The sequence below is a fragment of the Oncorhynchus mykiss genome, chromosome 5, assembly GCF_057628025.1.
Source record: "Oncorhynchus mykiss isolate SJ-2025 chromosome 5, ASM5762802v1, whole genome shotgun sequence".
NCBI lineage: Eukaryota > Metazoa > Chordata > Actinopteri > Salmoniformes > Salmonidae > Oncorhynchus > Oncorhynchus mykiss.
Window position 1 is genome coordinate 37,593,131 of NC_143026.1, and position 27,200 is coordinate 37,620,330.

Below are 27,200 nucleotides of genomic sequence, written 5' to 3' on the forward strand. Positions count from 1 at the left end.
GTAATTTAACGGTCACATTTGATCTGATCTCTATGCAGCGAGTTAGGTAGAATACCTCATGACTGCAGTGGAGTGAGAATGTAAATTAATGGTAGAGACAAGGCACAGCTGGTTACACAGCGCCTTCGGGAAGTATTCATACCCCTTGACTTTTTACACATTTTGTGTTACAGCCTGAATTCCAAATAGATTTCCCCCCTCGCCCATTTACGCACAATTCCTCATGACAGTGAAAACATGTTTAGATATCTTTTCAAATGTATTGAAAATGAAATACGGAAATATCTCATTTACACAAGTATTCACACCCCTGAGTCAATACATGTTAGTGTCACCTTTGGCAGCGATTACAGCTGTCTTTCTGGGTAAGTCTCGAAGAGCTTTGCACACCTGGATTGTACAATATTTGCACATTATTTTTTTTAAATCATTCAAGCTCTGTCAATTTGGTTGTCATCGCTAGACAGCCATTTTCAAATCTTGCCATAGATTTACAAGCCGATTTAAGTCAAAACTCCGCCACTCAGGAACATTCAATGTAGCCTTGGTAAGCAACTCCAGCTTAGATTTGGCCTTGTGTTTTAGGTTATTCTCCTACTGAAAGGTGAATACAATAACATGATGCAGCCACCATTATGATTGAAAATATGGAGAGTGGTACTCAGTAATGTGTTGTATTGGATTGACCCCAAACATAACACTTTGTATTCAAGACAAAAAGTTAGTTGCAGTATTACTTTAGTGCCTTGTTGCAAACCGGATGGATTCTGCACAGGCTTCCTTCATTTAACTCTGTCATTTAGGTTAGTATTGTGGAATAACTACAATGTTGTGGATCCATCCACAATTTTCTCCCATCACAACCATGTAACGGTTTTAATGTCAACATCGGCATCGTGATGAAATCCCTGAGTGGTTTCCTCCTATCCGGCAACTGAGTTAGGAAGGAGGCCTGTATCTTTGTAGTGACTTGGTGTACTGATAAACCATCCAAAATGTAACTAATAACTTCACCATGCTCAAAGGGATATTCAAGGTCTGCTTTTTTTATACCCATCTACCAATAGGTGCCCTTCTTTGCGAGGCATTGGAAAACCTCGCTGGTCTTTGTGGTTGAATCTGCGCTTGAAATTCACCGCTCGACTGACGGACCGGACCGTACAGATAATTGTATTTGTGGTGTACAGAGATGAGGTAGTCATTCAAAAAAATCACGTTTAACACTTTTTGCACAGAGTCCATGCAAATTATTGTGTGACTTGTTAAACATGCAATCTCAATTAAATACATTTTAATTTCAGCCTGTAACACAACAAAATGTGGGAAAAGTCAAGGGGTACTTTCTGAAGGACCCGTATACCTGAACAGACCTACATACCGTAAAACTTAAATTAAAACGCTGAGTTGCAAATAGCCGTCTGTCCCTTTTAATATTTATTTATTTTATATATTTTATTTATTATATTTATTTTTCTTCTTGGGCCTCTATAACTATATCTATTGTTTTTATTTTTGTTGTTGTTGTGTGATTTGGATTAATCCCCTCTACTACACGGAAACCCACTAATCTACTGACGGAACGCAAGAGTTGGCTAATAACAGACCTCCATTCTATGCTAGCTTGCTCCTATGCTAGCTTGCTACCGATTTAGCTGTCTAAATCGCCGTGACCCCCAACCAACCTCTCCACTCACTGGACCCTTTTGATCACTCGACTGAGCGTGCCTCTCCTTAATGTCAATATGCCTTGTCCATTGCTGTTCTGGTTAGTGTTTATTGGCTTAGTTCACTGTAGAGCCTCTAGTCCTGCTCATTATACCTTATCCAACCTATTACTTCCACCACCCACACATGCAATGACATCTCCTGGTTTCAATGATGTTTCTAGAGACAATATCTCTCTCTTCATCACTCAATACCTAGGTTTACCTCCACTGTATTCACATCCTACCTTACCTTTGTCTGTACATTATACCTTGATGCTATTTTATCGCCCCCAGAAACCTCCTTTTACTCTCTGTTCCAGACGTTCTAAACGACCAATTCTTATTGCTTTTAGCCGCACCCTTATTCTACTCCTACTCTGTTCCTCTGGCGATGTAGAGGTGAATCCAGGCCCTGCAGTGCCTAGCTCCACTCCTATTCCCCAGGCGCTCTCTTTTGACGACTTCTGTAACCGTAATAGCCTTGGTTTCATGCATGTTAACATTAGAAGCCTCCTCCCTAAGTTTGTTCTATTCACTGCTTTAGCACACTCTGCCAACCCGGATGTTCTAGCTGTGTCTGAATCCTGGCTTAGGAAGACCACCAAAAATTCAGACATTTTAATTCCAAACTACAACATTTTCAGACAAGATAGAACTGCCAAAGGGGGCGGTGTTGCAATCTACTGCAAAGATAGCCTGCAGAGTTCTGTCCTACTATCCAGGTCTGTACCCAAACAATTTGAACTTCTACTTTTAAAAATCCACCTCTCTAAAAACAAGTCTCTCACCGTTGCCGCCTGCTATAGACCACCCTCTGCCCCCAGCTGTGCTCTGGACACCATATGTGAACTGATTGCCCCCCATCTATCTTCAGAGCTTGTGCTGCTAGGCGACCTAAACTGGAACATGCTTAACACCCCAGCCATCCTACAATCTAAACTTGATGCCCTCAACCTCACACAAATTATCAATGAACCTACCAGGTACCTCCCCAAAGCCTTAAACACGGGCACCCTCATAGATATCATCCTAACCAACTTGCCCTCTAAATACACCTCTGCTGTTTTCAACCAAGATCTCAGCGATCACTGCCTCATTGCCTGCATCCGTAATGGGTCAGCGGTCAAACGACCTCCACTCATCACTGTAAAACGCTCCCTGAAACACTTCAGCGAGCAGGCCTTTCTAATCGACCTGGCCGGGGTATCCTGGAAGGATATTGATCTCATCCCGTCAGTAGAGGATGCCTGGATAATTTTTTAAAATGCCTTCCTAACCATCTTAAATAAACATGCCCCATTCAAGAAATTTAGAACCAGGAACAGATATAGCCCTTGGTTCTCCCCAGACCTGACTGCCCTTAACCAACACAAAAACATCCTATGGCGTTCTGCATTAGCATCGAACAGCCCCCGTGATATGCAGCTGTTCAGGGAAGCTAGAAACCATTATACACAGGCAGTTAGAAAAGCCAAGGCTAGCTTTTTCAAGCAGAAATTTGCTTCCTGCAACACTAACTCAAAAAAGTTCTGGGACACTGTAAAGTTCATGGAGAATAAGAACACCTCCTCCCAGCTGCCCACTGCACTGAAGATAGGAAACACTGTCACCACTGATAAATCCACCATAATTGAGAATTTCAATAAGCATTTTTCTACGGCTGGCCATGCTTTCCACCTGGCTACTCCTACCCCGGTCAACAGCACTGCACCCCCCACAACAACTCGCCCAAGCCTTCCCCATTTCTCCTTCTCCCAAATCTGCTCAGCTGATGTTCTGAATGAGCTGCAAAATCTGGACCCCTACAAATCAGACAATCTGGACCCTTTCTTTCTAAAATTATCTGCCAAAATTGTTGCCACCCCTATTACTAGCCTGTTCAACCTCTCTTTCGTGTCGTCTGAGATTCCCAAAGATTGGAAAGCAGCTGCGGTCATCCCCCTCTTCAAAGGGGGTGACACTCTTGACCCAAACTGCTACAGACCTATATCTATCCTACCATGCCTTTCTAAGGTCTTCGAAAGCCAAGTCAACAAACAGATTACCGACCATTTCGAATCTCACCATACCTTCTCTGCTATGCAATCTGGTTTCAGAGCTGGTCATGGGTGCACCTCAGCCATGCTCAAGGTCCTAAATGATATCTTAACCGCCATCGATAAGAAACATTACTGTGCAGCCGTATTCATTGATCTGGCCAAGGCTTTCGACTCTGTCAATCACCACATCCTCATCGGCAGACTCGACAGCCTTGGTTTCTCAAATGATTGCCTCGCCTGGTTCACCAACTACTTCTCTGATAGAGTTCAGTGTGTCAAATCGGAGGGTCTGCTGTCCGGACCTCTGGCAGTCTATGGGGGTGCCACAGGGTTCAATTCTTGGACCGACTCTCTTCTCTGTATACATCAATGAAGTCGCTCTTGCTGCTGGTGAGTCTCTGATCCACCTCTACGCAGACGACATCATTCTGTATACTTCTGGCCCTTCTTTGGACACTGTTAACAACCCTCCAGGCAAGCTTCAATGCCATACAACTCTCCTTCCGTGGCCTCCAATTGCTCTTAAATACAAGTAAAACTAAATGCATGCTCTTCAACCGATCGCTACCTGTACCTACCCGCCTGTCCAACACTACTACTCTGGACGGCTCTGACTTAGAATACGTGGACAACTACAAATACTTAGGTGTCTGGTTAGACTGTAAACTCTCCTTCCAGACCCATATCAAACATCTCCAATCCAAAGTTAAATCTAGAATTGGCTTCCTATTTCGCAACAAAGCATCCTTCACTCATGCTGCCAAACATACCCTTGTAAAACTGACCATCCTGCCAATCCTCGACTTTGGCGATGTCATTTACAAAATAGCCTCCAATACCCTACTCAACAAATTGGATGCAGTCTATCACAGTGCAATCCGTTTTGTCACCAAAGCCCCATATACTACCCACCATTGCGACCTGTACGCTCTCGTTGGCTGGCCCTCGCTTCATACTCGTCGCCAAACCCACTGGCTCCATGTCATCTACAAGACCCTGCTAGGTAAAGTCCCCCCTTATCTCAGCTCGCTGGTCACCATTGCATCTCCCACCTGTAGCACACGCTCCAGCAGGTATATCTCTCTAGTCACCCCCAAAACCAATTCTTTCTTTGGCCGCCTCTCCTTCCAGTTCTCTGCTGCCAATGACTGGAACGAACTACAAAAATCTCTGAAACTGGAAACACTTATCTCCCTCACTAGCTTTAAGCACCAACTGTCAGAGCAGCTCACAGATTACTGCACCTGTACATAGCCCACCTATAATTTAGCCCAAACAACTACCTCTTTCCCTACTGTATTTTATTTATGTATTTATTTTGCTCCTTTGCACCCCATTATTTTTATTTCTACTTTGCACATTCTCCCATTGCAAATCTACCATTCCAGTGTTTTACTTGCTATATTGTATTTACTTTGCCACCATGGCCGTTTTGCCTTTACCTCCCTTATCTCACCTCATTTGCTCACATCGCATATAGACTTGTTTATACTGTATTATTGACTGTATGTTTGTTTTACTCCATGTGTAACTCTGTGTCGTTGTATGTGTCGAACTGCTTTGCTTTATCTTGGCCAGGTCGCAATTGTAAATGAGAACTTGTTCTCAACTTGCCTACCTGGTTAAATAAAGGTGAAATAAAAAAATAAAAAAATAAATAGCCGGGCCTCTGCACACATTTCAGCAAATAAACGGCTATTTCAAATAAACGCTGGGTCTAAGTGAATTGTTTACTAGTAAACTTCCGTACCGTAAAGATTGCGCGAAACACGATAAAGGAGACCAACATCATTGCCATGGATGAGACAGCAGTGTGATTTGACATGGTCGGCTCAACGAGTGAGAATGGTGCTAAAGTACGAAATTAGGTTGTATGTATTTATTCTTAATGTGTGTATAGTTATTCATGTAAATTCAGCATAAATCCATAGGAAATATATTGTATTTACTATTTACATATAATAACTATGATGACATGCAGCCTAGTCTTCTCAAGTCTGATCTGCGATGGATCTGTTATTATAAGGTTTATACTGGTCATATTTTGTCACAAACAAATGTGGTAGTCTTTTCAACATGTTCCTGAGCAAAAGCTGTGTGCATTAAGGAAATACACACCTGGCTCAAATAGAAGCCTGTCTCTAATAAGCGGTGGTTGTGTGTGATTGAAGCAAATAAACACCTGGGCTATTAATTTAACTTTTACAGTATACCTGTATAGTGCCCCAGTCTACCCTGACTGACTCACCTAGCGTCCAGGATGCCCTCGTACTCGGCCAGCTGCCTCATGAAACCAGCGTTGGGCCGAGCGATGCTCCTCTTCTGCTTCACAAAGTTGTAAGCCTTCTCCAGAGTCCAGCCATACTCCTTCATGGCATACGCTATGACCGTGGAGGCTGACCGACTCACACCCATCTTACAGTGGACTAGACACTTAGACTGGTTCTTCCTGTGGGGAAATAATATGTTTTACATTAAAACCCTGCTCATTTAGAAGATGTCTTATCCATAGTTACTAGGCCGTCCACATAGCTTATAGAATAACTTCGGCCAAGACAGAGGCACTAGCCACTATTTAATAGACTATATTGCCTTTATTGATGTTCTGTGGTGAATACTTCACATGTTAGCCGTTCAAGGAGTAGGGTTCAGTTTGTTTTGAGAAGTAGGCACTCACTTGGCTCGGACAATGAAGTTGTAGGTCTCGTTCCAGTGGGCCAGCAGGTCTGTGGCCTCCTCGTCGTACACCCGGATGTTGTGGTAGGTGAACATGCCCGGGAAGAAGTTGTCTATCTCCCTGGTCACGTTGAGGATGTGGCCCACACTGCATCAAGAAGAAAAAACATGTCAGTCTTTAGTTCAGTGGTGCTAGCGATGTTCTAACAACAGACCTTTTTGTATTGGTAGGTCTTTTGAAGAGAGATTCAACAATGACCTGACAGACATGTATTGTCCTTGAGAATACAGAATAATACAACGCTATGTTTGTGAGCCAGGGCTGGTGGTTAGGGAGCAGTTCTAGACATAGCTTTAGTGTTTGTGAGACGCCCACTCACCCACAGTCCCGTAGTTCCTCTAGATTGGAGGCATTCCACTCAGAGCCCTAGAGAAGAAACAAACAAAGGAATGCACATCAAGACAACTTAGTCAGGTTACAGGGGTGAAATGAACTGTAACTACACCAGGGTTAAGTGAGAGGTATAGAGTTCAGGAGTTCAGAGGTTAGCGAGGAGGACAGTAGTTACATTTGAGTCATTTAGCAAAGTCATCCAGAGTGACTTACAGGAGAAATTAGGGTTTAGTGCCTTGCTCAACGGCACATAAGCAGATTTTTCACAGTCTGCTCGGGATTCGAACCAGCGATCTTTCGGTTACTGGCCCAACGCTCTTAACCGCTAGGCTACCTGCTGCCCTGTGTTATCTAAGGGCCTCACTTTTGTACCTACATGTACAGATAAACCATTCGATACAAATATAGATAGATCTGTTTAAATTCTTTCTTAAGATTAAACTTAAGCATGTGTTTTCACAAAGCACTGTTTCAGGCCTAGAAACACATCAAAGAACTGGTACCCATTTTAAGCCCAATAGCAAATTCTGTCCTATGATTAACAACTCCTCGATTAATACCTATTGTTGGTTAGTCGAACAAGAAGCCATGCCAGTATATAGGAGACAAACAAACCACACAGGCACTTAATTAATGAAAGATTCCTCTTTGGTTATTAAACCTGCGGATAAGGGGGGTGCTGTGGTTGTTTTAGACTATGAAAAATAGAAAGAGAAAAATTCAGGGACAACTGATCAATGAACGTTTCTATAGAAAACTGAGTGTTGATCCCACACAGGATATATGCTCTAATCTGGAGCCCTATTAAACCACCTCATCTCAAAACCTGAATATCTTTGCTGCAAATGTGCCATACGTCCATGCTTGTACATTTTACCGAAATTACACAAACCTAAAACACATCAAGGCAACTATCCAGGCAGACCAGTGGTTGCAGGAATAGGCTCAATGCTAGAGCCGTTGTCGAACTTTGTAGACATTTTTATTAAAACTCATGTGCAAGCATTGCCATTATATGGAAAAGATGTCGAGAGTCTATATACCACCATTCCCCATGTGGGGTGGCGGGCAGCCCTAGTTCGCTATTTGGGAGACAGAGATACTCTCGAATATCCACCAACTAAATGTATTTTAGAGCTGAATATGTTTTGACGTATAACTATTTCAGGTTTGATGGTGAATACTACCTCCAAACGAATGGAACATCGATGGGCTCCACATTCGCACCGAGCTATGCTAACCTCTATGTGGGTCTTCTTGAAGAACGTTTTGTTAATAAAGAAAATGAAAATCCATTTTTGAATAAAGTCCTGAAGTGGTATCGATATATTGACCACATTTTTTGCATATGGGAAGGAACTGAAAAAGAGCTGTCAGATTTTAAATGGCACTCCTCAATGACATTGACCCCAATCTCAAATTCACTATTGAATATGATACTCGGCGTGTTCATTAGCTCGATATGTGGATTGAGAAATCAAATGGAACCCTGTTTACTACTCTGTATAGAAAAGAAACGGACAGAAATACTCTTATTACAGCGGGACAGGTTCCATCCTGAGCCGTTAAAAAGAGGACTTCCAAGAAGCCAGTTTTTCATACTGCGTCGTATATGCCACTCCACAGAAGATTATCTAGGAAAAGCAGCAGAGATGCGCATGAGGTTTCTAAGAACAGGCTATTCGCCACAATGTGTGGATGAAGCTCTTCATTTGGCATTGGGAAAAACACGAGATGAACTGCGACAAAAAAGACCCGGGAAAGCTAAAGAACACTCTGTAATGTTCACAACCACATATACTTTGAACTCGCGAAAAGTGGGAGATGCGGTCAAGAAACACTGGCATATTTTAATCATCGGACCCAGCTAGGCCGGCTGAATTTCAAAATATCCACCACTTATTGTCTATAGGTGAGGTCGCAATTTACACGCTAAATTGGTTCATGCCAACTGTCAGCCACAAAAGAAAATCAGCCAGGCTCTTTTACGCCCTCTTCCAAATAAATGCAGAGGATGCGCACAGTGCAACAATAATGATGAAGTGTGAATATTTCTGCCACCCACATACAGGAAAACGGTTCAAAATAAATGACATTATTACGTGTTCCACCACCCATGTTATTTACATTATTAAATGTCCATGTGGGCTCTGCTATGTCGGTAAAACCTCTTGTTCTCTCAAACAGAGAATCACTGAACATAAAAGTTCGATCAGGAGAAAGGACAGGAATTATCCAGTCGCAGTACATTTGAATGACCTAAAGCAGGACATTTCTACCTTTAGATTTTGTGGCATAGAGAAAGTTAAGATATCAGACAGGGGAGGTGATATTAATAATACTCTGAATAAATGAAAATGTTTTGGGATTTTCACCCTCCAGACATTATTTCCTAAAGGACTTAATGATGAAATGCCTATGAATGTTATGTTGTGAATTTGAACATGAATTATGCCCCTATTTAAGATTACTCTGATGTTTTTCGTACAATGTACCCAATGATTAATGAAAACTTGCTCGGTAGGTCTATGTCCTCATTGTGGTTTTACAGACGTGTTTAATATGTCTTATTTACACACTTTATTTGAATATTTATGAAATGCATACATATTGTTATATTTGGTAGCTCTTATTTGTTTTTTCCTTCGCCTCCAACTCCCTTTCCGTGCGTGGAACTGATGTGGGTGTGGCTAGGTCTACATAAGGGTGCTATTTTTTTTCTTAAACCCTCAAAAGCTCTGACGAAGGCCGTGAGGCCAATACGTAAAGCTTATTAAAGATCAGTGATACTATCAAGAGCCGTGTGCGGTTTCCTTTTTTTCCTTCATGGATACAAAGAGACCATTAGGATGTCAAGAAAGGTTCTTACCAAGTAGAGGTGGTCGAAGATGAGTGTGGCTTTGTCCATCTGACCCAGGATCAGCAGCATCTCGTTGTCGATGAACTCTTTGTACTCCTTCAGGTTACAGCTCATATGCTGCTCCAGCTCCACACGGATCTGGTGGGGACATATCAGGTATTAGGTTGCACCATGGTACTATACCATACACATAAGTGAAGTTGGGAGGAACTATGTACAAAAAGTGCTATAATTTCTTAACGGTTCACCCGACATGGATGAAAATACCCTCAAATGAAAGATGACAGTCTGCACTTTAACCTCAGTTATTGTATCATTTCAGAGCCTAAAACAACAACATGTGTCACCACCCCAATACGTTTGGGGCTCACAATACCTCCTTGGAAGTGACATTCTCCAGGTCACGGAACATCATGATGGTGCGTAGTTTGGCTTTGATTGCACACTCGGTTCTCTCGCTCTCCGTTGGCCTGTTCAACATGCGTCAATACATTAAGACAATTATGAATGTAACCAGCACATTTCATTTCAACAGAAAAGGCCCGGTTAACACCATAATGGACATACAGTACCTTCTGAGATTGGTAATGAACTGGAAATAAATCATACTAAAGTCAACTGAAGTGAACTTTGCTAAATCGGATGAGTGAGGTCTTACCGGTCGACGAACATGGCAGGTGAGTCGGGCCGCGTGGTCTCCAGGTCGGTCATAGCGTTCCACTCGTTGATGCAGCTCTGCTCGGAGGTGATACAGCTCTCATAGAAGCCCATCCAGGTGAGGGCCATGCCCCCGGGGAAGTAGTTGTACCTGCGAGACACCTCGCATGCCTTATGGAGGATCTGCAGGGCAGACCTGAAGACACGCCGGTAGCAGAAGCTCTCAGTCATAATACAGGCTCACAACAGCAACTGGTCAGTAGCTATTCCACTGATCTAATGACATGGAGAGTCAGCCTTTGGATCATTAATTTTTAATGACGGCAGGAAATTCAGAGCACATTATTAAGGCTGCTTGTCAGATCCATAGCAAAATATGAATCTGTTAAGAATGAAAGCAAATTGTAACGTCTATTTACCAGTAGATGCTGCATGGACACTGTCAGCGGTTTTTTTTCAGCATCACAGTGTTACCAGCCTGAATAATTCCACTAGTAGTTTATGATTTTCATTCCATTGATTGTTGATATTAAAATGAAACCAACACCACAAGCCCAAGGTGGTAAAGTACAGTCCACAGACAGTCACTATGGTTTCAGGGAATATAAGGTCACCAGGGAATATAAGGTCACCAGACAATGATATTCTGAAGTACCTAAACACAGTAGAAATTAAAAACACAAAACAGATACTTACCACATGGCCTGCACAGAAACAGGCTTGAAGACATGCGATCGTCCTCCTGTGTTCACACTAAATCCTCTGAGGAGAGAGAAGATGAAGGATTAGGTTGGGTTCATGGACAGAGAGAGGGAGATAGAGTGGTTTGAAAACACAAACAGGGGCTGAGCTATAGTGGCTCGGGGTGCTATTCAGGAAACAAACCAATGGAACATTCCTCCAGCATAGAGAGAGGGATGACTTTAACAGCTCAGCAAGAGCTCATCTGCCACATGGAGGGATGAAAACGGCTGTAGTTCACTGTACTGCCCACTGGAGGGCAAAGTAACTCATTCTGCGTCCCTTACAGGGCTGAGCCGTTTGAACGGGCTTAACGAGCAGAGATACTTCATGGTTGACTGTGTGAATCCAGCTTGGTTGTCTGTGGGATGTACTGCGTGTGACACATACCGTACCTTTGTGGAAAGTTCCATGTGGGGGGCAACTCTACTGACAGCCACGTTATAGAGGAAAAATGTCCTTTCTATGCCTGTGATGTGGTTGCCCCACCTAGATATCTGAAGATGTAAGTCTCTCTGGATAAGAGCGGCTGCTAAATGACTAAAATGTAAAATAGCAGCACTTACCCATCTCCATCCAAATGGATCTTCGTATCGCTCCAGAGCGGTAGCACCATCCCGATAGAGCAGCTTTTACTGGGAATAATACAACAGAATCAACCATTTCTCTAAGACAACAACAAACCACATTGTAGTCTATCACTGCTGGCTGAGGAGGAAAGACAGGTGGGTACCTGTCCTTATCGGTGAAGTCCATCCCTAGCAGGATATTCTCCTCGGTGTCCTGGCGACCACTGGTGTAGACAACAACCATGTACCGCACGCGGTCAGACCAACCGCTCTCTAACCGTACAGCCTGGGTTACAGCAGGAGGAATAGGTTGCACTGTGTAGCATCTGTGCGTCAATCAATATGGATGGTAAGTACATTTGTTAGGGTTTGACTCACCAGTTTAATGCGGTCCTCAGAGCGGAGGGTGTTAATCATGACCTGCAGGTGTTGCGGTAAGTCACCTAGGAGAGAAGAGAACCACATACCATCATCCAACTGCTTCAGGTGGTGTGTCCCGATCAATCAAACCGATCAACCCATCAGCCATATCTTGTAGAACTATTTCCAGCTCAGCTATCCAGGCTCCTATTTAGATGGCCTCCTGCAGGTTGATCCAATTCCAACCACAGCAACACACGTCTGTACAGAAGTTACACACGGCAAAGCCTGAACATCGCATGACGGGACATGAAAATAATTGGGAACGGTGTACCAGAACATCTAATCTCAAGTACAACCCTTGGCTAAACTGATACAAACATGCAGAAACAGTCAGTCATATGCGTAAACACACAGACAAACCCAAGGTTTATCAGAGCTAAGCATGGACTTGAACGCCTGGTGATGTAATCAAGGAATCTGGAATGCTCCTCACATTGATCTTGTGTTTAACCTGCGTATCATAGGGGAGGAGAGGGGAGGGGTGTGTTTGGACTCCAAAATGAAGGGCTAGCACTCCCCAATCGAACAAATGTCAACAACAACCCTGCTATGAGACATGCTGTATCAGGCACACATATGCCTACGGGTGCATACACACCACCGAGGTAACATCAGCTGCACTGCGGGTTGGTTAGTCCAGCTAGGTGAGTTTATGTAACATCTTGATGGGAAAATCAAACAAGCAGGATCTAGAAAACCAGATCTACAAAGCCCCTTTACTGCTAAAAGCAATACCTGCCTTGAGGGCACTCAATCAAAGGCCAGGTAATCATTCAGTGAACATGGGTTAAACACAGGCTCAACCACAAAAGCCAACCCAACCTCAGCAAATATGACCTTTTCTTTGCATGGAGCTTTAGCAGTGGCATTGTCACGGTTCACTGAACAACAGGCTCAGTGTGTGTCAAGAGTGTTTGTAGTTACCTGCGAGTTTGTGGTGTGTGGGTGTCTTGGGTCCCTGTGCATTGGTGCCCTGCTGCAGGAAAAGGGCAGCTCCTTTGACCATGAAGAAGCTCTCGCTGAGGCTGTAACACAGACAGACAGACAGGGAAACACACACAGGCAGACAGGGAAACAGGGTTTAGACGTCTCAGACTGCATCAGTATCTAGTGGTTTGATGATGTAACACAGAGAATGGGGAAGCATTCATTTGAGAAGTGAAAGAAAGAGCACATACTGTACTGTAAGTAGGCAACAGATCATCAGAAAACACTCTATTTAGGTTTGGGCAAATCATTATACTGCTTGAACAGCTTAAGCAGTGTCTGTGGCACACTGTACTTCTACGGCGTTCTACTCAGAGGACATTAGAAACATTCACTCCATTCTACACCTGTTCGTTCTCCCTTCCCCGTTTTGTTGTGCTCCATTTACGTAGGTCTACAGATGAACAGAATGTCTGTTCTCGCAAAACTACTCAGCCATAGCCTTACTTTACTTCCCATGTCTGTGACAGACACCAGTGAGTTCACTTCAGTGAAGTAAAAACAGCCATAGAAAGTTATGTGGAAGCTCTACTGTAGAATATCATAAGGTTGATGTGGTTCAATTAACTGTCCAACCCACAGTATTCTTCTCACTTATCAATAAGTGAGGCTGTTTTTCTCTAGAGCCAGGAATGGAGACAATGACCTGGAAATGTCGAAATGTACCGAGGGCAGAATCAGGGAGCAGAGCTAGTGAGAGAAAGATACGGTGGGATGGCTGTTAATTGCTTTTCAAAGGTTCAGTGACCAGCAGAAAAGGACATTCCGAGCTCATCAGTAAGTGAATGTCAGCAGACTTTAGAGACCTTTCCTTGATGAAATATTCCCCTCAGATAATGAACTGACAGAACGTGATTAGGTCCCCTGACCTTTCGGGGAGGGGGGCGGGGGAGATAATTGTGCCCACCACTGTAATATGTCCCCTATCTGGCCAGCACCATCCCTCCCTTGTCTGGCCAGGGATGGGCTCTCCTGACTGCCCTGTGCTGGAGGCACTGACCACCCCCGGATAAAAGCTAGGTTTTCCTTGGACTCCACAATGTCCAGGAGAAACAGAGCTAAGTGTTCACTGGCCATAACATTGACCAAAAGGAACAGAGCTGGGCTTTGTTAACAGGCAGGCTGCCCTCTCGCTCTGCCACCACACAAAGACCGGTATGACAGAGTGGGTCCGTCACAAGAGCTTTTGTTTCTGTTCAGCTGTTACGTCGCATTGTTTCTTTTCAGAATGTCCTGAAAAGACGATGACGATGGCCTCGGTCAAGAGGTCAGAGAGTGGGGTACGATAGGAAATCAGTTGGGTACATAATATGTAGCTCATCTTTCAAAATGTCCAAAGTACTCTAAATCGGGATGTACTGCATCAATAATCACAATCCAAAAACAAGAGTAACAGATGGATGTATAGATGTCCATAACGGTTTATGGAATATTCTCCAGCTACTGCTAATCCGTCCATTACACTTTTACTGAGAACAAATCAGAGCTAATACCCATGTCTCTAAGACAGCTGGGAACAGAACACATCTAAAAAAGGAACACAAAAATCGAGACAGCAATTAAAACAATACCCGTAAGCAATTCTAACAGTACGGTCAAATGCATAATTAAAAGTACACTTTGAATTTATGTCGAAGAAAAATAAGTTGTCAATAAAATGCAGAGCTATAAAAATGGATGTTACACCTTTTTTTTTTTTTTTTTACCAATGACTAATAAACAGAAAATGCAGGTCACACAATACATGCACTTCCAAGTTACTACCATTCAAACCATCTTTGCTACCACTTATCAAGGTAATAATGCCAGTGACAGAAACACTTAGGATTGCCTCTCCTGGAGTGAGTGTGCTGAAGACTTACATTCGGTAGATCTCGCTCTGAGTCCGGACTGCGTTCTCCACAAAGTGAGGCAGCATGGTGAGCATGGCTTCCTGTGAGGGCTCCACCACAAGATGCATCCTGATGCTGGTTACTGGATCTCTCCCTCAGTAGCTCTCTGGTCTACTGGCTTCCTCACAAATCATAGCTTCATAGCATTCACAACCATTTTATGCCTCAAAAATGACATTTGGCTTCTGAAGCACAATAGCCAAGATTGCCTTGGGTTTCATGTATCCTGTCTTGGTCTGGTGTGTGTCTCTCCCTCCTGTCCGTCTGAGTTGTGAGGATTAGTCTTCAGACTTCTGCTGTGTCTGCTCAGCTCTGCTGCTTATCTCTTCCTCACAGCGCGCGCTTGAGCAATCAGCACTCCCTCCGCAACACTCCTCCACAAAAGCTCTATTCAAGCATATTTCGCGTTGGCTGGGTTGGGTGGCAGGGAATCTAGCTCGGCTCAGCTTCAGTCTACAAAGCACGCGTCTGTAGAGTGGAGGCTGTTTGACATGAAGGATCCCTGATGAGACACTGAGCCAAAGGAAACATACTACTCATTGAGTGACATATTCAACTTTGTATGAACCACAACTCGTTCACAGAACACATCCAAGTCCATAATATTCCAGACATAGAGGTTGAAGCAATTTAAGAAAGCTACTAGTTAGACAACACACATACCAAGGAGATCTCCCCTTTCTAAGTCCCTGCATGTAACACACACACACACACACACACACACGGTGAGCACTCTCCTTGGCTGTTGCATAACTGTCTGGTACTTGGGGTTTCTGGCTGAGGCAAGCAGGGTGCTGTGAGAACCAAGGGCTGCTGGAGAGTTGAATGTGGATCAGGTTTCTGCCTGTGATACAGTATGGCCTTCAGAGGGGGCAGGTTGAAGTTTATTGTCACGAGTATTGTTCTGGAGGCAGAACTGAGCCATTTCCCATTAGATATGCCAGCTGCAAAGTCAAAATGGGCTATTTTGTAAAAATTCTTTAAAACAAAAAAACAAAAACATTTAAGGTTAGATATTAGGGATAGCAATGTGGTTAAGGTTAGGTTTAAAGTCAGATGTATGACTGTGGCTGTGCTAGCTAGTGACAACTGTAGAGCTGCCTAAAGAACAAGATTCATGGTTAAAAACGCTAACCTGCTCAGAGAGGCAGACTCACTGGGTCCACAGGACTGAGAGAGGATGAGATGAGCAGGTCTAACGTGGATTAGGCTGGGCCGCTTCCAAAACAGACTCTTCAATAATCAATGGTGTGACTATTCCGCCCTACAGTGTGTATCTGGGTTGGTGACTCTTTATCATTATCAACACAAAAGTCTTTGTTTCAGCCCAGGGGTCCAAACTTTTTGGGGACTCTTTTTGTAATAGCAAATTCATCAGGGATCCCCTCATAATCAGAACACAACTTGAGTTCGATAAAAGGTTTTACTAGGACTTCAGCAGGGAATGACCGGACTAACCAAGTCTCGGGCCCTGGGAAGGAACATTTTAAAGGCCCGCCTCTTGGCATCGGAGAGAAAATGTTGCAGTTTTCAAACAAATGCCCTGCAATTCTACACGTCATCATGGGGCAGATTTTTTGTTGTTTCAGCTTTAAAGCTGATATCCTGCAATCCTACACCCTCTAAAAACATATTCCAGACCCTTTGAACAAAATTGGTTTAAACTGTTAGTAATAAAAATACAAATTTATATTTTTGATCTGGCCGCTGATCCCCTGCAGCACCTGGTTTAGCCTTTTAACTAAAAAATAACATGTAATGATGCTGGATTCAAAACCCCTCATATCAATCATTTGGTTTAGTTTCTGTGTGTTTTTTTTGTGTTGTTTTTTTACTTCTCTCATCCTCCATGCTTCTTCTGCCAAGAGAGCAGGCAGAAGCAGCTCGGCAGAAAAGATTTTACATCATCAAAATGTCTTTCCATCCCACCTTTCAAACGTTCCTCTATCTGCCTGGTGCCACCAAGAATGTAGTCTACCTTGTCAATGTTAGAATCTCAACACACCCTGTATGTATCATGTCTACCAGATGAGGGAATATGTTGTGTAAGGCTGAAACCTCCCTTGCCCAGCCAGGTTGGACTAGAGAACAGAGTGTGCAGCCAACACTGGGCCTACTACAATGGCCAAATAGGTCTTATCACCTCTCTTACCAAGAAACTCTGACAGTCTAATCTAGAACAAAACAAGACCCTTACATCACATCCTGCTGTAGCCGAGCAGAGGATTCCATCTGTGCTACTCACCCACAGCTCTGAAATACAGCTGGATAGTGTTTCTGGTTTGATGGAATGTATGATAGCGGTTGATGGGAATGTTAACTCTGGGTTGAACCATTAACACTGTTACAGTGGATACAACTAGGCCTACATCTAGGTGTAGAAGGGTCCTCTGATAGGGACATTTAATGTACTACTGTACTGGGCTGCAATGGTGTGTGATGTTCCATCCCTTTTGCAAGCGATCATGGTGTGGGTCAACTGATTGGATGATAATTATACTAAACTCAGCAAAAAAAGAAACGTCCTCTCACTGTCAACTGCGTCAGCAAACTTAACATTTGTAAATATTTGTATGAACATAAAAATATTCAACAACTGAGACATAAACTGAACAAGTTCCACCGACATGTGACTAACAGAAATTTAATAATGTGTCCCTGAACAAAGGTACAAAAGTATCAGTCAGTATCTGGTGTGGCCACCAGCTGCATTAAGTACTGAAGTGCATCTTCTCTTCATGGACAACACCAGATTTGCCAGTTCTTGCTATGAGATGTAACCCCACTCATCCATCAAGGCACCAGCAAGTTCCCGGACACATCTGGGGGGGAATGGCCCTAGCCCTCACCCTCCGATCCAACAGGTGGGATTGAGATCCGGGCTCTTCGCTGGCCATGGCAGAACACTGACATTCCTGTCTTGCAGGATATCACACACAGAACGAGCAGTATGGCTGGTTGCATTGCTGGAGGGTCATGCTGGAGGGTCATGTCAGGATGAGCCTGCAGGAAGGGTACCATACGAGGGAGGAGGATGTCTTCCTTGTAACGCACAGTGTTGAGATTGCCTGCAATAACAACAAGCTCAGTCTGATGATGCTGTGACACACCATCACAGACCATGACGGATCCTCCACCTCCAAGTCGACCCCGCTCCAGAGTACAGGCCTCAGTGTAACGCTCATTCCTTAGACGATAAACACGAATCCGACCATCACCCCTGGTGAAACAAAACCGCGACTCGTTAGTGAAGAGCACTTTTTGCCAGTCCTGTCTGGTACAGCGACGGTGGGTTTGTGCCCATAGGCGACGTTGTTGCCGGAGATGTCTGTTGAGGACCTTCCTTACAACAGGCCTACAAGCTCTCAGTCCAGCCTCTTTCAGCCTATTGCGGACAGTCTGAGCACTGATGGAGGCATTGTGTGTTCCTGGTGTAACTCGGGCAGTTGTTGTTGTCATCCTGTACCTGTCCCGCAGGTGTGATGTTCGGATGCATCAATCCTGTGCAGGTGTTGTTACACGTGGTCTGCCACTGCAAGGACGATCAGCTGTCCATCCTGTCTCCCTGTAGCGCTGTCTTAGGCATCTCACAGTACGGGCATTGCAATTAATTGCCCTGGCCACATCTGCAGTCCTCGTGCCTCCTTGCAGCATGCCTAAGGCACGTTCACGCAATTGAGCAGGGACCATGGGCATCTTTCTTTTGCTGTTTTTCAGAGTCAGTAGAAAGACCTCTTTAGTGTCCTAAGTTTTCATAACTGTGACCTTAATTGCCTACCGTCTGTAAGCTGTTAGTGTCTTAACGACTGTTCCACAGGTGGTTGGTTCATTGAACAAGCATAGAAAACAGTGTTTAAACTCTTTACAATTAAGATCTGTGAAGTTATTTGGATTTATTACGAATTATCTTTGAAAGACAGGGTCCTGAAAATGGGACGTTTCTTTATTAGCCAAGTTTGTTTTTTAATGGATATAACATTAACGCAAGAACAATAAATTCTTCCTCCAGACCAACGTAGACCTACAATATGTGTAATTCAGCACCAGCGTCCATGTTATTTCACCAGGACATTTCTGTGTGCCTCCTGCTTCGACCTAACCCTGGAATTCCCACTGACACCAGGACCAGGGTCAGGGGTCAATGTCCATAGGCTTTGGGAAACATACTCACCGATCTCCTGGCCAATGTATACCACCCCTCCCCCTACTGGAGCACAACATATCCTTCCAATGCATCCTAAACCTCTCTTGGGTAGGGGGCAGTATTTTCACATCCGGATGAAAAGTGTGCCCAAAGTAAACTGCCTGTTACTAAGGCCCAGAAGCTAGGATATGCATACAATTGGTAGATTTGGATAGAAAACACTCTCAAGTTTCTAAAACTGATATGGCAGGCGAAACCCCAAGGACAAACCATCCCAAAAAAAGAAACATTCAGCCTACCACTGTTTTCAATGGCTGTCACTTTTATTATAGGACAAAATCCTCCAAGATTGCAGTTCCTAGGGTTTCCACTAGATGTCAACAGTCTTTAGAAAGAGTTTCATGCTGGTTTTTGGAAAAATGAGCTAGAAATGGTAGTTTTTCTAAGTGGCTCCCATTTTGGCTGTAGTGTTTCCAAGTGTGGGGAAGAGAGCGCGTTCTTTGGTATTTTTCTCCGGTAAAGACAATGTTCCTCCATCTTAAATGTTATTGTTTATTTATCTGTTAGAGTACCTAAGGTTTGATTAGAAATGTTTGACTTGTTTGGAAAAGTTTATTAGTAACGTTTGGGATTCATTTTGTATGCATTTTGATGGCGGGAAACTGGGTGGATTATTGACTGAAGCGTGCCAGCTAAACTGAGTTTTTATGGATATAAAGAAGGACATTATCGAACAAAAGGACCATTTGTGATGTAACTGGAACCTTTTGGAGTGCCAACAGAAGAAGATCAAAGGTAAGGCATTTATTATATCGCTGTTTCTGACTTTCGTGGTGCACCTGCCTGGTTGAAATATGTTTTTCATGCTTTTGTATGCGGGGCGCTGTCCTCAGATAATCGCATGGTGTGCTTTCGCCATAAAGCCTTTTTGAAATCTGACACAGCGGCTGGATTAACAAGAAGTGAAGATTTATTTTTATGTGTTACACTTGTGATTTTATGAAAGTTAAATATTTATAATTCTGTAGTTTGAATTTTACGCTCTGCAATTTCACCAGATGCATGCACAGCTTCTCAGGGAAATATGGGGTGGGGGGCTTACCTCTGATTTGCTCTCCGGTCATCATCACTCCCAAAATCCTGCAAGACAAATACAAAGAGAAATTTTACATATAGTGTAGGCCCACTAGAAACACGAACCAGTAACCCTTCCATCATGGCTGTGCAGACAGTACAGCAGCATGGATTGCGCAACAGCAGCACATGACTATATTATGACCTGCTATGTCCTATGCTCCCTTCATTGACCTTGCTATAATAGCTCATCACAATGTCACAGTACAATGTCTCAGAGGATTCCCATCGACTGGTGGGGACATCAGAGAGAATCCTTCCCTTTAAAGATTTGGGTATATAGGCCATTACTATGGTGTTTTTGATTTATGTGAACTAGTAACTCAATAAAGACCTAAGGCCTACGTTAAAGTAATGGTTAGAGCAATGCTGTAACTCCTGAAGACAGAGGGCAGAGTAATTGTGGTTGTTTGTTGCATTAAGTAAGGTCTGTGCATAAAACTCTCTCTGTGTTCCATGAAAGGTTACAGAGGTTATGGTGCCCAAAAGAGCACTGACATAGACCTAAACTCTGTGCTTGACCCGTGGCGATGTCGAAGAGGTTACCTAATCCAACAGCTCAAACTAATCCAATCACTTGTAGCAACATACTCTAGACACTTTCAGGTATACAAGAGAGGAATACACAGGATTATACTGTAGGTCACCAACTCAGTATGAAATCCTTTCTGCAGCAGTATCTTTAATGATGTAATTAGTATGACATCATTTCTGCAGCAGTCAGCCATGTGTGTGTTTGTGTGCGCAATTGACTGCCACGATGGGAATTCAAGCCATAATGGGTTCATTGGCCTTTGAAAGTTATGGTCTAAAAAAAAAATGCATCATATGCTTTATTAGGGAGATCAGAAGCCGGAGAGATGTACTACAGTGTATGTTTTAACTGAACTTAGGTTTTAAACGTTCAATACACTTGCATTGAATACAGTGTATCAGCGCTCTCTACTGGCCGTACCAGGTCACTATCTATGATCTCATATGTTTTGAAATATTAGCTCACACCTGCCACCGTAGTATTTTGACAGTGAGTTGAACCATTAAAACGAGCGGGTACCAACCGCAGCATCCCCGACTCACTAGTGATGTAACCGTGCATATTTATAGGCAAGTAGCTAGTTGTACTATTCTGATCAATCTCACTCTATTCCATATGCCAGTCTAAGCAAATTAATTTAAACAAATTACTTACAAAATGTGCAAAAGCCTGAGTTCATATTTTAATCAAAGTACCTACTGTATTAACGCAAATGTGTCTTTAAACCACACAAGCTGAAGGCAGAAATAAAATGTTGCCACACGCAATGAATGCATTGTTCTGGTAACTAATCCCCAGCTCAGATTTTGTTTACAAGCTAACGTCGCGGGGCTGGACTAGTTAACCATTCTAAACGCCATGGATTCCAGGAAGTCAACTATTAAACAATGTCCATACAAAACTGTTTTGCCGTGTTAAATAAAAAGTCACAACATTTCTAAAATTCTATTGACAGCTGAAAGCGTTCTCTGCTATGCTGGGCCTAGTGGGTGAGGGACGTGGGTATCGGGCGCATCCCCGGCGTTTCCTCCACGGCGCTGCCTATAGCGAACAGCCCCCGCGCTAGACAGTTTCCACTTACCTCCCCCGCGTTGGTGGTTGCGGTACTGGCGGTGGATGCCGCGCTGGGGGTGGGAGAGCGCTGCAGGGTTACCAGGGCCATGGTGGGCTGCTGTTACGGAGGAGGGGAGTCCTTTGAATGGGAGAAAGAAAGGCGCGTTGCTCTGGGACAAGATACGCCGAAATTGTCCCTGTCCAGCACAGGAGAAAAAGCTCAGGATCGCATTAAATATTTTTTGCCTCTGATTTCACCATGATACACCCATCACCGGCTTCCGCCTCGCTCATCCTCCACAGTTCGCTTTAGAATAGTCATCTGTAAATAGTTGTAAAGGCAAGTATAACATTTCGTCCATCTGAGTTATATGCCATTTTATCACGCAGACAAACAAAACATCGTAGATTGCATGAGGAGCAGAAATGACATGCGCTTCTGTTTTACTGCCGGATACTAGGATTGGCCAAACCAATTTGCGTACGCGCTGTCATTGGGCAAATGTCGTCAAGGTGATTCTGGACAGACTATATTTTTGAGACTATAGACCACAGACTATTCTCTGCGGAGTCCCCAACAGGCGGATGTTCCGGTGTTGTGCAGAAAAGCTCCCCCCTGCCAGAATTCTTCCCCCCTTCGCGTGAATGCGCACGCACTCAATTCTTCATTGCTGGGATTTGCTTGAACGCGCACGCACTCAATTCTCCATTGCTGCGACTTGCTTGAAAATTGAGATTTCTGATCATGTTAGGCTGTTTCATTTAATTTGTTTTATATCGGTTTGATCGCGGTGAGGCACTAACGATTTCGGCAAGGCTATTTTCTTGCCTGCCGAAATCCCCCCCCCCCCCCTTCTATTTTGGGACTGCAAGGCCTGGCACACTTCTGAATAATTTTATGTAGCTCATGTTGACCATTACTGTGTTCCACAGAAAGTATTTGACTCCAGCCACAAAATTAAGGAAATTAGGAAATTGCTGAAAGCAAAATTAGAGTGTATTAGAGTGTAAAGAAACATAAACATTTGTTTTAGAAACATCTTGTAATGTTTAAGAAAATAAAGATCATATTTGTGTATTATCACACAATAACACAAAAATATCACGGAAGGTTAAGTTTGTTAACAAACATTAAATAGGAAATACACATTATAATCTTTGCATAATAAGATGTAAAATGACAAATCAAATATAAAAAGACAATAAATAACAAACAAATTGGAAAGCTGCAACAGCTCGACTGGACATTTAGTCCACTTTTAATGGAAAGTTTTCCAGGTGATAGCGTCGCCTGGAACTCAAGCCTAACCTCGTCCTGACAGGCAGCGCAGACATGGTTTTCATATAGGACTGGTGGAACCATCGTGGGCAGCAGTTACAACCAATCTGAAATTTGGGAGGCTGCACCTGCTGGTGTGGTGGAGGTGGAGGCTGCACCTGCTGGTGTGGTGGCTGTGGAGGCTGCACCTGCTGGTGTGGTGGCTGTGGAGGCTGCTGATTGTATTTTATGAGGGATCCGACGAGTCTCCTCTATATGAGGCCTCATGTGATCCACGCTTATTTTAAGGAAGATAACCCCCTTGTTATCTTCCAAGTCTGTGCTTTTCTCTGCGAGACCTCAAATCGTATATGGCCGAGATAGTTGGGATCTAGTTAAATCAAATAAAATTTTATTTGTCACATACACATAGTTAGCAGATGTTAATGCAAGTGTAGCGAAATGCTTGTGCTTCTAGTTCCGACAATGCAGTAATAACCAATGAGTAATCTAACCTAACAATTCCACAACTACTACCTCATACACACAAGTGTAATGGGATACAGAATATGTACATAAAGATATATGAATGAGTGATGGTACAGAACGGCATAGGCAAGATGCAGTAGATGGTATAGAGTACAGTATATACATATAAGATGGGTAATGTAGGGTATATAAACATAAAGTGGCATAGTTTAAAGTGGCTAGTGATACATGTATTACATAAAGATGGCAAGATGCAGTAGATGATATAGAGTACAGTATATACACATACATATGAGATGAGTAATGTAGGGTATATAAACATAAAGTGGCATTGTTTAAAGTGGCTAGTGATACATGTTTTACATGAATTTCCATGAATTTCCATTATTAAAGTGGCTGGAGTTGAGTCAGTATGTTGGCAGCAGCCACTCAATGTTAGTGGTGGCTGTTTAACAGTCTGAAGGCCTTGAGATATAAGCTGTTTTCAGTCTCTACCAAGTTCCAAACTGCCTCTGGAAGCAACTCTAGCACAATAACTGTTCTTCGGGAGCTTCATGAAATGGGTTTCCATGGCTTAGCAGCCGCACACAAGTCTAAGATCAACATGCGCATTGCCAAGCATCGGCTGGAGTGTCAAGCGTCTGCCGCCATTGGACTCTGGAGCAGTGGAAAAGCATCCTCTGAGTGATGAATCACGCTTCACCATCTGGCAGTCCAATGGATGAATCTGGGTTTGGCGGATGCCAGGAAAACGCTACCTGCCCCAATGCATAGTGCCAACTGTAAAGTTTGATGGAGGAGGAATAATGGTCTGGGGCTGTTTTTTATGGTTCGGGTTAGGCCACTTAGATACAGTGAAGGGAAATCTTAACACTACAGCATACAATGACATTCTAGACGATTCTTTTCCTCCAACTTTGTGGCAACAGTTTGGGGAAGGCCCTTTCCTGTTTCAGCATGACAATGCCCCCATGCACTAAGCGAGGTCCATACAGAAATGGTTTGTCGAGATCGGTGTGGAAGAACTTGACTGGCCTGCACAGAGCCCTGACCTCAACCCCATCGAACACTTTTAGGATGATTTGGAACGGCGTCTGCGAGCCAGGCCTAATTGCCTAACATCAGTGCCCAACCTCACTAATGCTCGTGGCTGAATGGAAGCAAGTCCCCGCAGCAATGTTCCATCTAGTGGAACATCTAGTGGAAAGCTTTCCCAGAAGAGTGGAGGCTGTTATAGAAGCAAAGGGGGGACCAACTCCATATTAATGCCCATGATTTTAGAATGAGATGTTCGACGAGCAGGTGACCACACATACCTTTGGTCATGTAGTGTAGCTACCAGTGGTGTAAAGTAAAGTATAAATACCTTAAAGTACTACTGAAGTAGTTTTTTTTAATGTGTACTTTAATTTACTATTTATATTTTGGACAACTTTTACTTTTCTACATCCCTAAAGAAAATAATGTACTTTTTACTCCATACATTTTCCCTGACACCCAAAAGTACTCGTTACATTTTGAATGATTAGCAGGACAGGAAAACGGTGAGAACATCCCTGGTCATCCCTACTGTCTCTTATCTGGCGTGCTCACTAACACACATGCTTAGTTTGTAAATTATGTCAAAGTGCTGGAGTGTGCCACTGGCTATCTGTAAATCTGGTTTGCTTAATATAAGGAATTTGACATTTTGATACTTAAGTATATTTTAGCAATGACATTTACTTTTGATACTTAAGTATATTAAAAACCAAATACTATGACTTTTACTCAAGATGTATTTTACTGGGTGACTTTCACTTTTACTTGAGTCATCTATCAAGGTATCTCTATATTAAGGTCAAGTATGACCATTTTGCACTTTTCCACCACTGATAGCTACTGTAACTATTTAGCTTCTTGTACCCGTTGTTGGCGCTTGTTGACCCACAGTGTTGTGCCAGTCCCGCTTGATCTGGTGCGATTCAGAATGGCCATCGACGATCTGTTTGCATCGCCAGACTCAACCCATTGTCCCGTTGTTGGCTTTCCATAAAGGGTTCATCAGGCCCACTCAGGGTCGATCCCCTATCACACAGATGGCTAAGGGGGCTGCTGTATGCATTTCCACCAATTCCCTTTCCCCCTCAGGTAGGGAGGACGATCAGTCTCGAGAGCGCATCTTTTCTACTTGTTGCTCCACTTTGGCCACAGCAACCATGGGAACTCCCTCTCCGGGCAGACCTCCTTTCACAAGCAAAAGACAAGCTTTGGCTCCCCAAACCCAGCATACTGAAGTTGTTGGTGTGGTCCCTGAACATGACCTCCTTATAGCTGCAGTGTTGTCTTTCTTGGTAATTGATCAAATTCAGGCAACCAGGGAATCCTCTATCTGAACCCTGTATTAAGTGGAATGTGCTCAGGAAAAGATGTCGACCATGCAGAATTGCCTTTTCCTGTCCAATTTCTGTCATTTTGACTTTCCTCCAGGAGCTTCTGGCTGCAGGGAAGTCCCCATCTAAACTCAGCAAAAAAAGAAATGTCCCCTTTTCAGGACCCTGTCTTTCAAAGATAATTTGTAAAACTCCAAATAACTTCACAGATCTACATTGTAAAGGGTTTAAACACTGTTTCCCTTGCTTGTTCAATGAACCATAAACAATTAATGAACATGCACCTGTGGAACGGTCGTTAAGACACTAACAGCTTACAGAAGGTAGGCAATTAAGGTCACAGTTATGAAAACTTAGGACACTAAAGAGGTCTTTCTACTGACTCTGAAAAACAGCAAAAGAAAGATGCCCAGGGGCCCTGCTCATCTGCGTGAACGTGCCTTAGGCATGCTGCAAGGAGGCATGCGGACTGCAGATGTGACCAGGGCAATAAATTGCAATGTCCGTACTGTGAGACGCCTAAGACAGAGCTACAGGGAGACAGGATGGACAGCTGGGTCCGTCATGGTCTGGGGCAGTGTGTCACAGCATCATCGGACTGAGCTTGTTGTCATTGCAGGCAATTTCAAAGCTGTGCATTACAGGGAAGACATCCTCCTTCCTCATGTAGTACCCTTCCTGCAGGCTCATCCTGACATGACCCTTCAGCATGACAATGCCACCAGCCATACTGCTCGTTTTGTGTGTGACTTCCTGCAAGACAGGAATGTCAGTGTTCTGCCACGGCCAGCGAAGAGCCCGGATCTCAATCCCATTGAGCATGTCTGGGACCTGTTGGATCGGTGAGGGTGAGGGCTAGGGCCATTCCCCCCAGAATACTGACTGTTACTTTTGATTTTGACTCCCCCTTTGTTCAGGGACACATTATTCCATTTCTGTTAGTCACATGTCTGTGGAACTTGTTCAGTTTATGTCTCAGTTGTTGAGTCTTATGTTCATACAAATATTTACACATGACAAGTTTGCAAACAATAAACAAAGTCGACAGTGAGAGGACATTTCTTTTTTTGCTGAGTTTACATTGAAAGGGTATATATAGGGCAGCCACCTCTATAGCTCATAACCAGGGACACACCCTTTAGTTTCGAAATTCATGAAAGGTGCCCGCAGGCTACGGCCACCCAAGGCCCCTTCAGTACCCTCATTGGAATTAGATTGTTGTCCTACGATCACTTATAAGTCCACCATTTGAGCCCCTGTCGTCACTTGAG

At 43.6% G+C, this 27,200-nt stretch overlaps 1 protein-coding gene across 4 annotated transcripts in view; it reads right to left on the bottom strand.

Moving 5' to 3' along the window:
* The window catches only part of LOC110523732 (protein phosphatase Slingshot homolog 1), a 28,837-nt gene extending 6,378 nt beyond the window's left edge, over positions 1-22,459 (bottom strand). For 2 of the 4 annotated variants that reach the window (XM_090234752.1, XM_021602690.3), the window contains exons 1-12: positions 14,915-15,437; positions 12,990-13,090; positions 12,021-12,085; positions 11,807-11,928; positions 11,640-11,708; positions 11,029-11,094; positions 10,334-10,528; positions 10,052-10,145; positions 9,685-9,813; positions 6,802-6,848; positions 6,423-6,569; positions 5,994-6,194 (exon numbers count right to left, since the gene is read on the bottom strand). In XM_090234752.1, the coding sequence (XP_090090878.1) occupies positions 5,994-6,194; positions 6,423-6,569; positions 6,802-6,848; positions 9,685-9,813; positions 10,052-10,145; positions 10,334-10,528; positions 11,029-11,094; positions 11,640-11,708; positions 11,807-11,928; positions 12,021-12,085; positions 12,990-13,090; positions 14,915-15,012 (1,334 nt within the window). In that variant the 5' untranslated portion in view covers positions 15,013-15,437. Of the gene's footprint in view, positions 1-5,993; positions 6,195-6,422; positions 6,570-6,801; positions 6,849-9,684; positions 9,814-10,051; positions 10,146-10,333; positions 10,529-11,028; positions 11,095-11,639; positions 11,709-11,806; positions 11,929-12,020; positions 12,086-12,989; positions 13,091-14,914; positions 15,438-20,190; positions 20,229-21,838 lie in introns of those variants that run through there. The other 2 variants (XM_090234751.1, XM_021602689.3) reach the window with 2 other exon arrangements.
* Between the last annotated feature and the right edge of the window lie 4,741 nt (positions 22,460-27,200).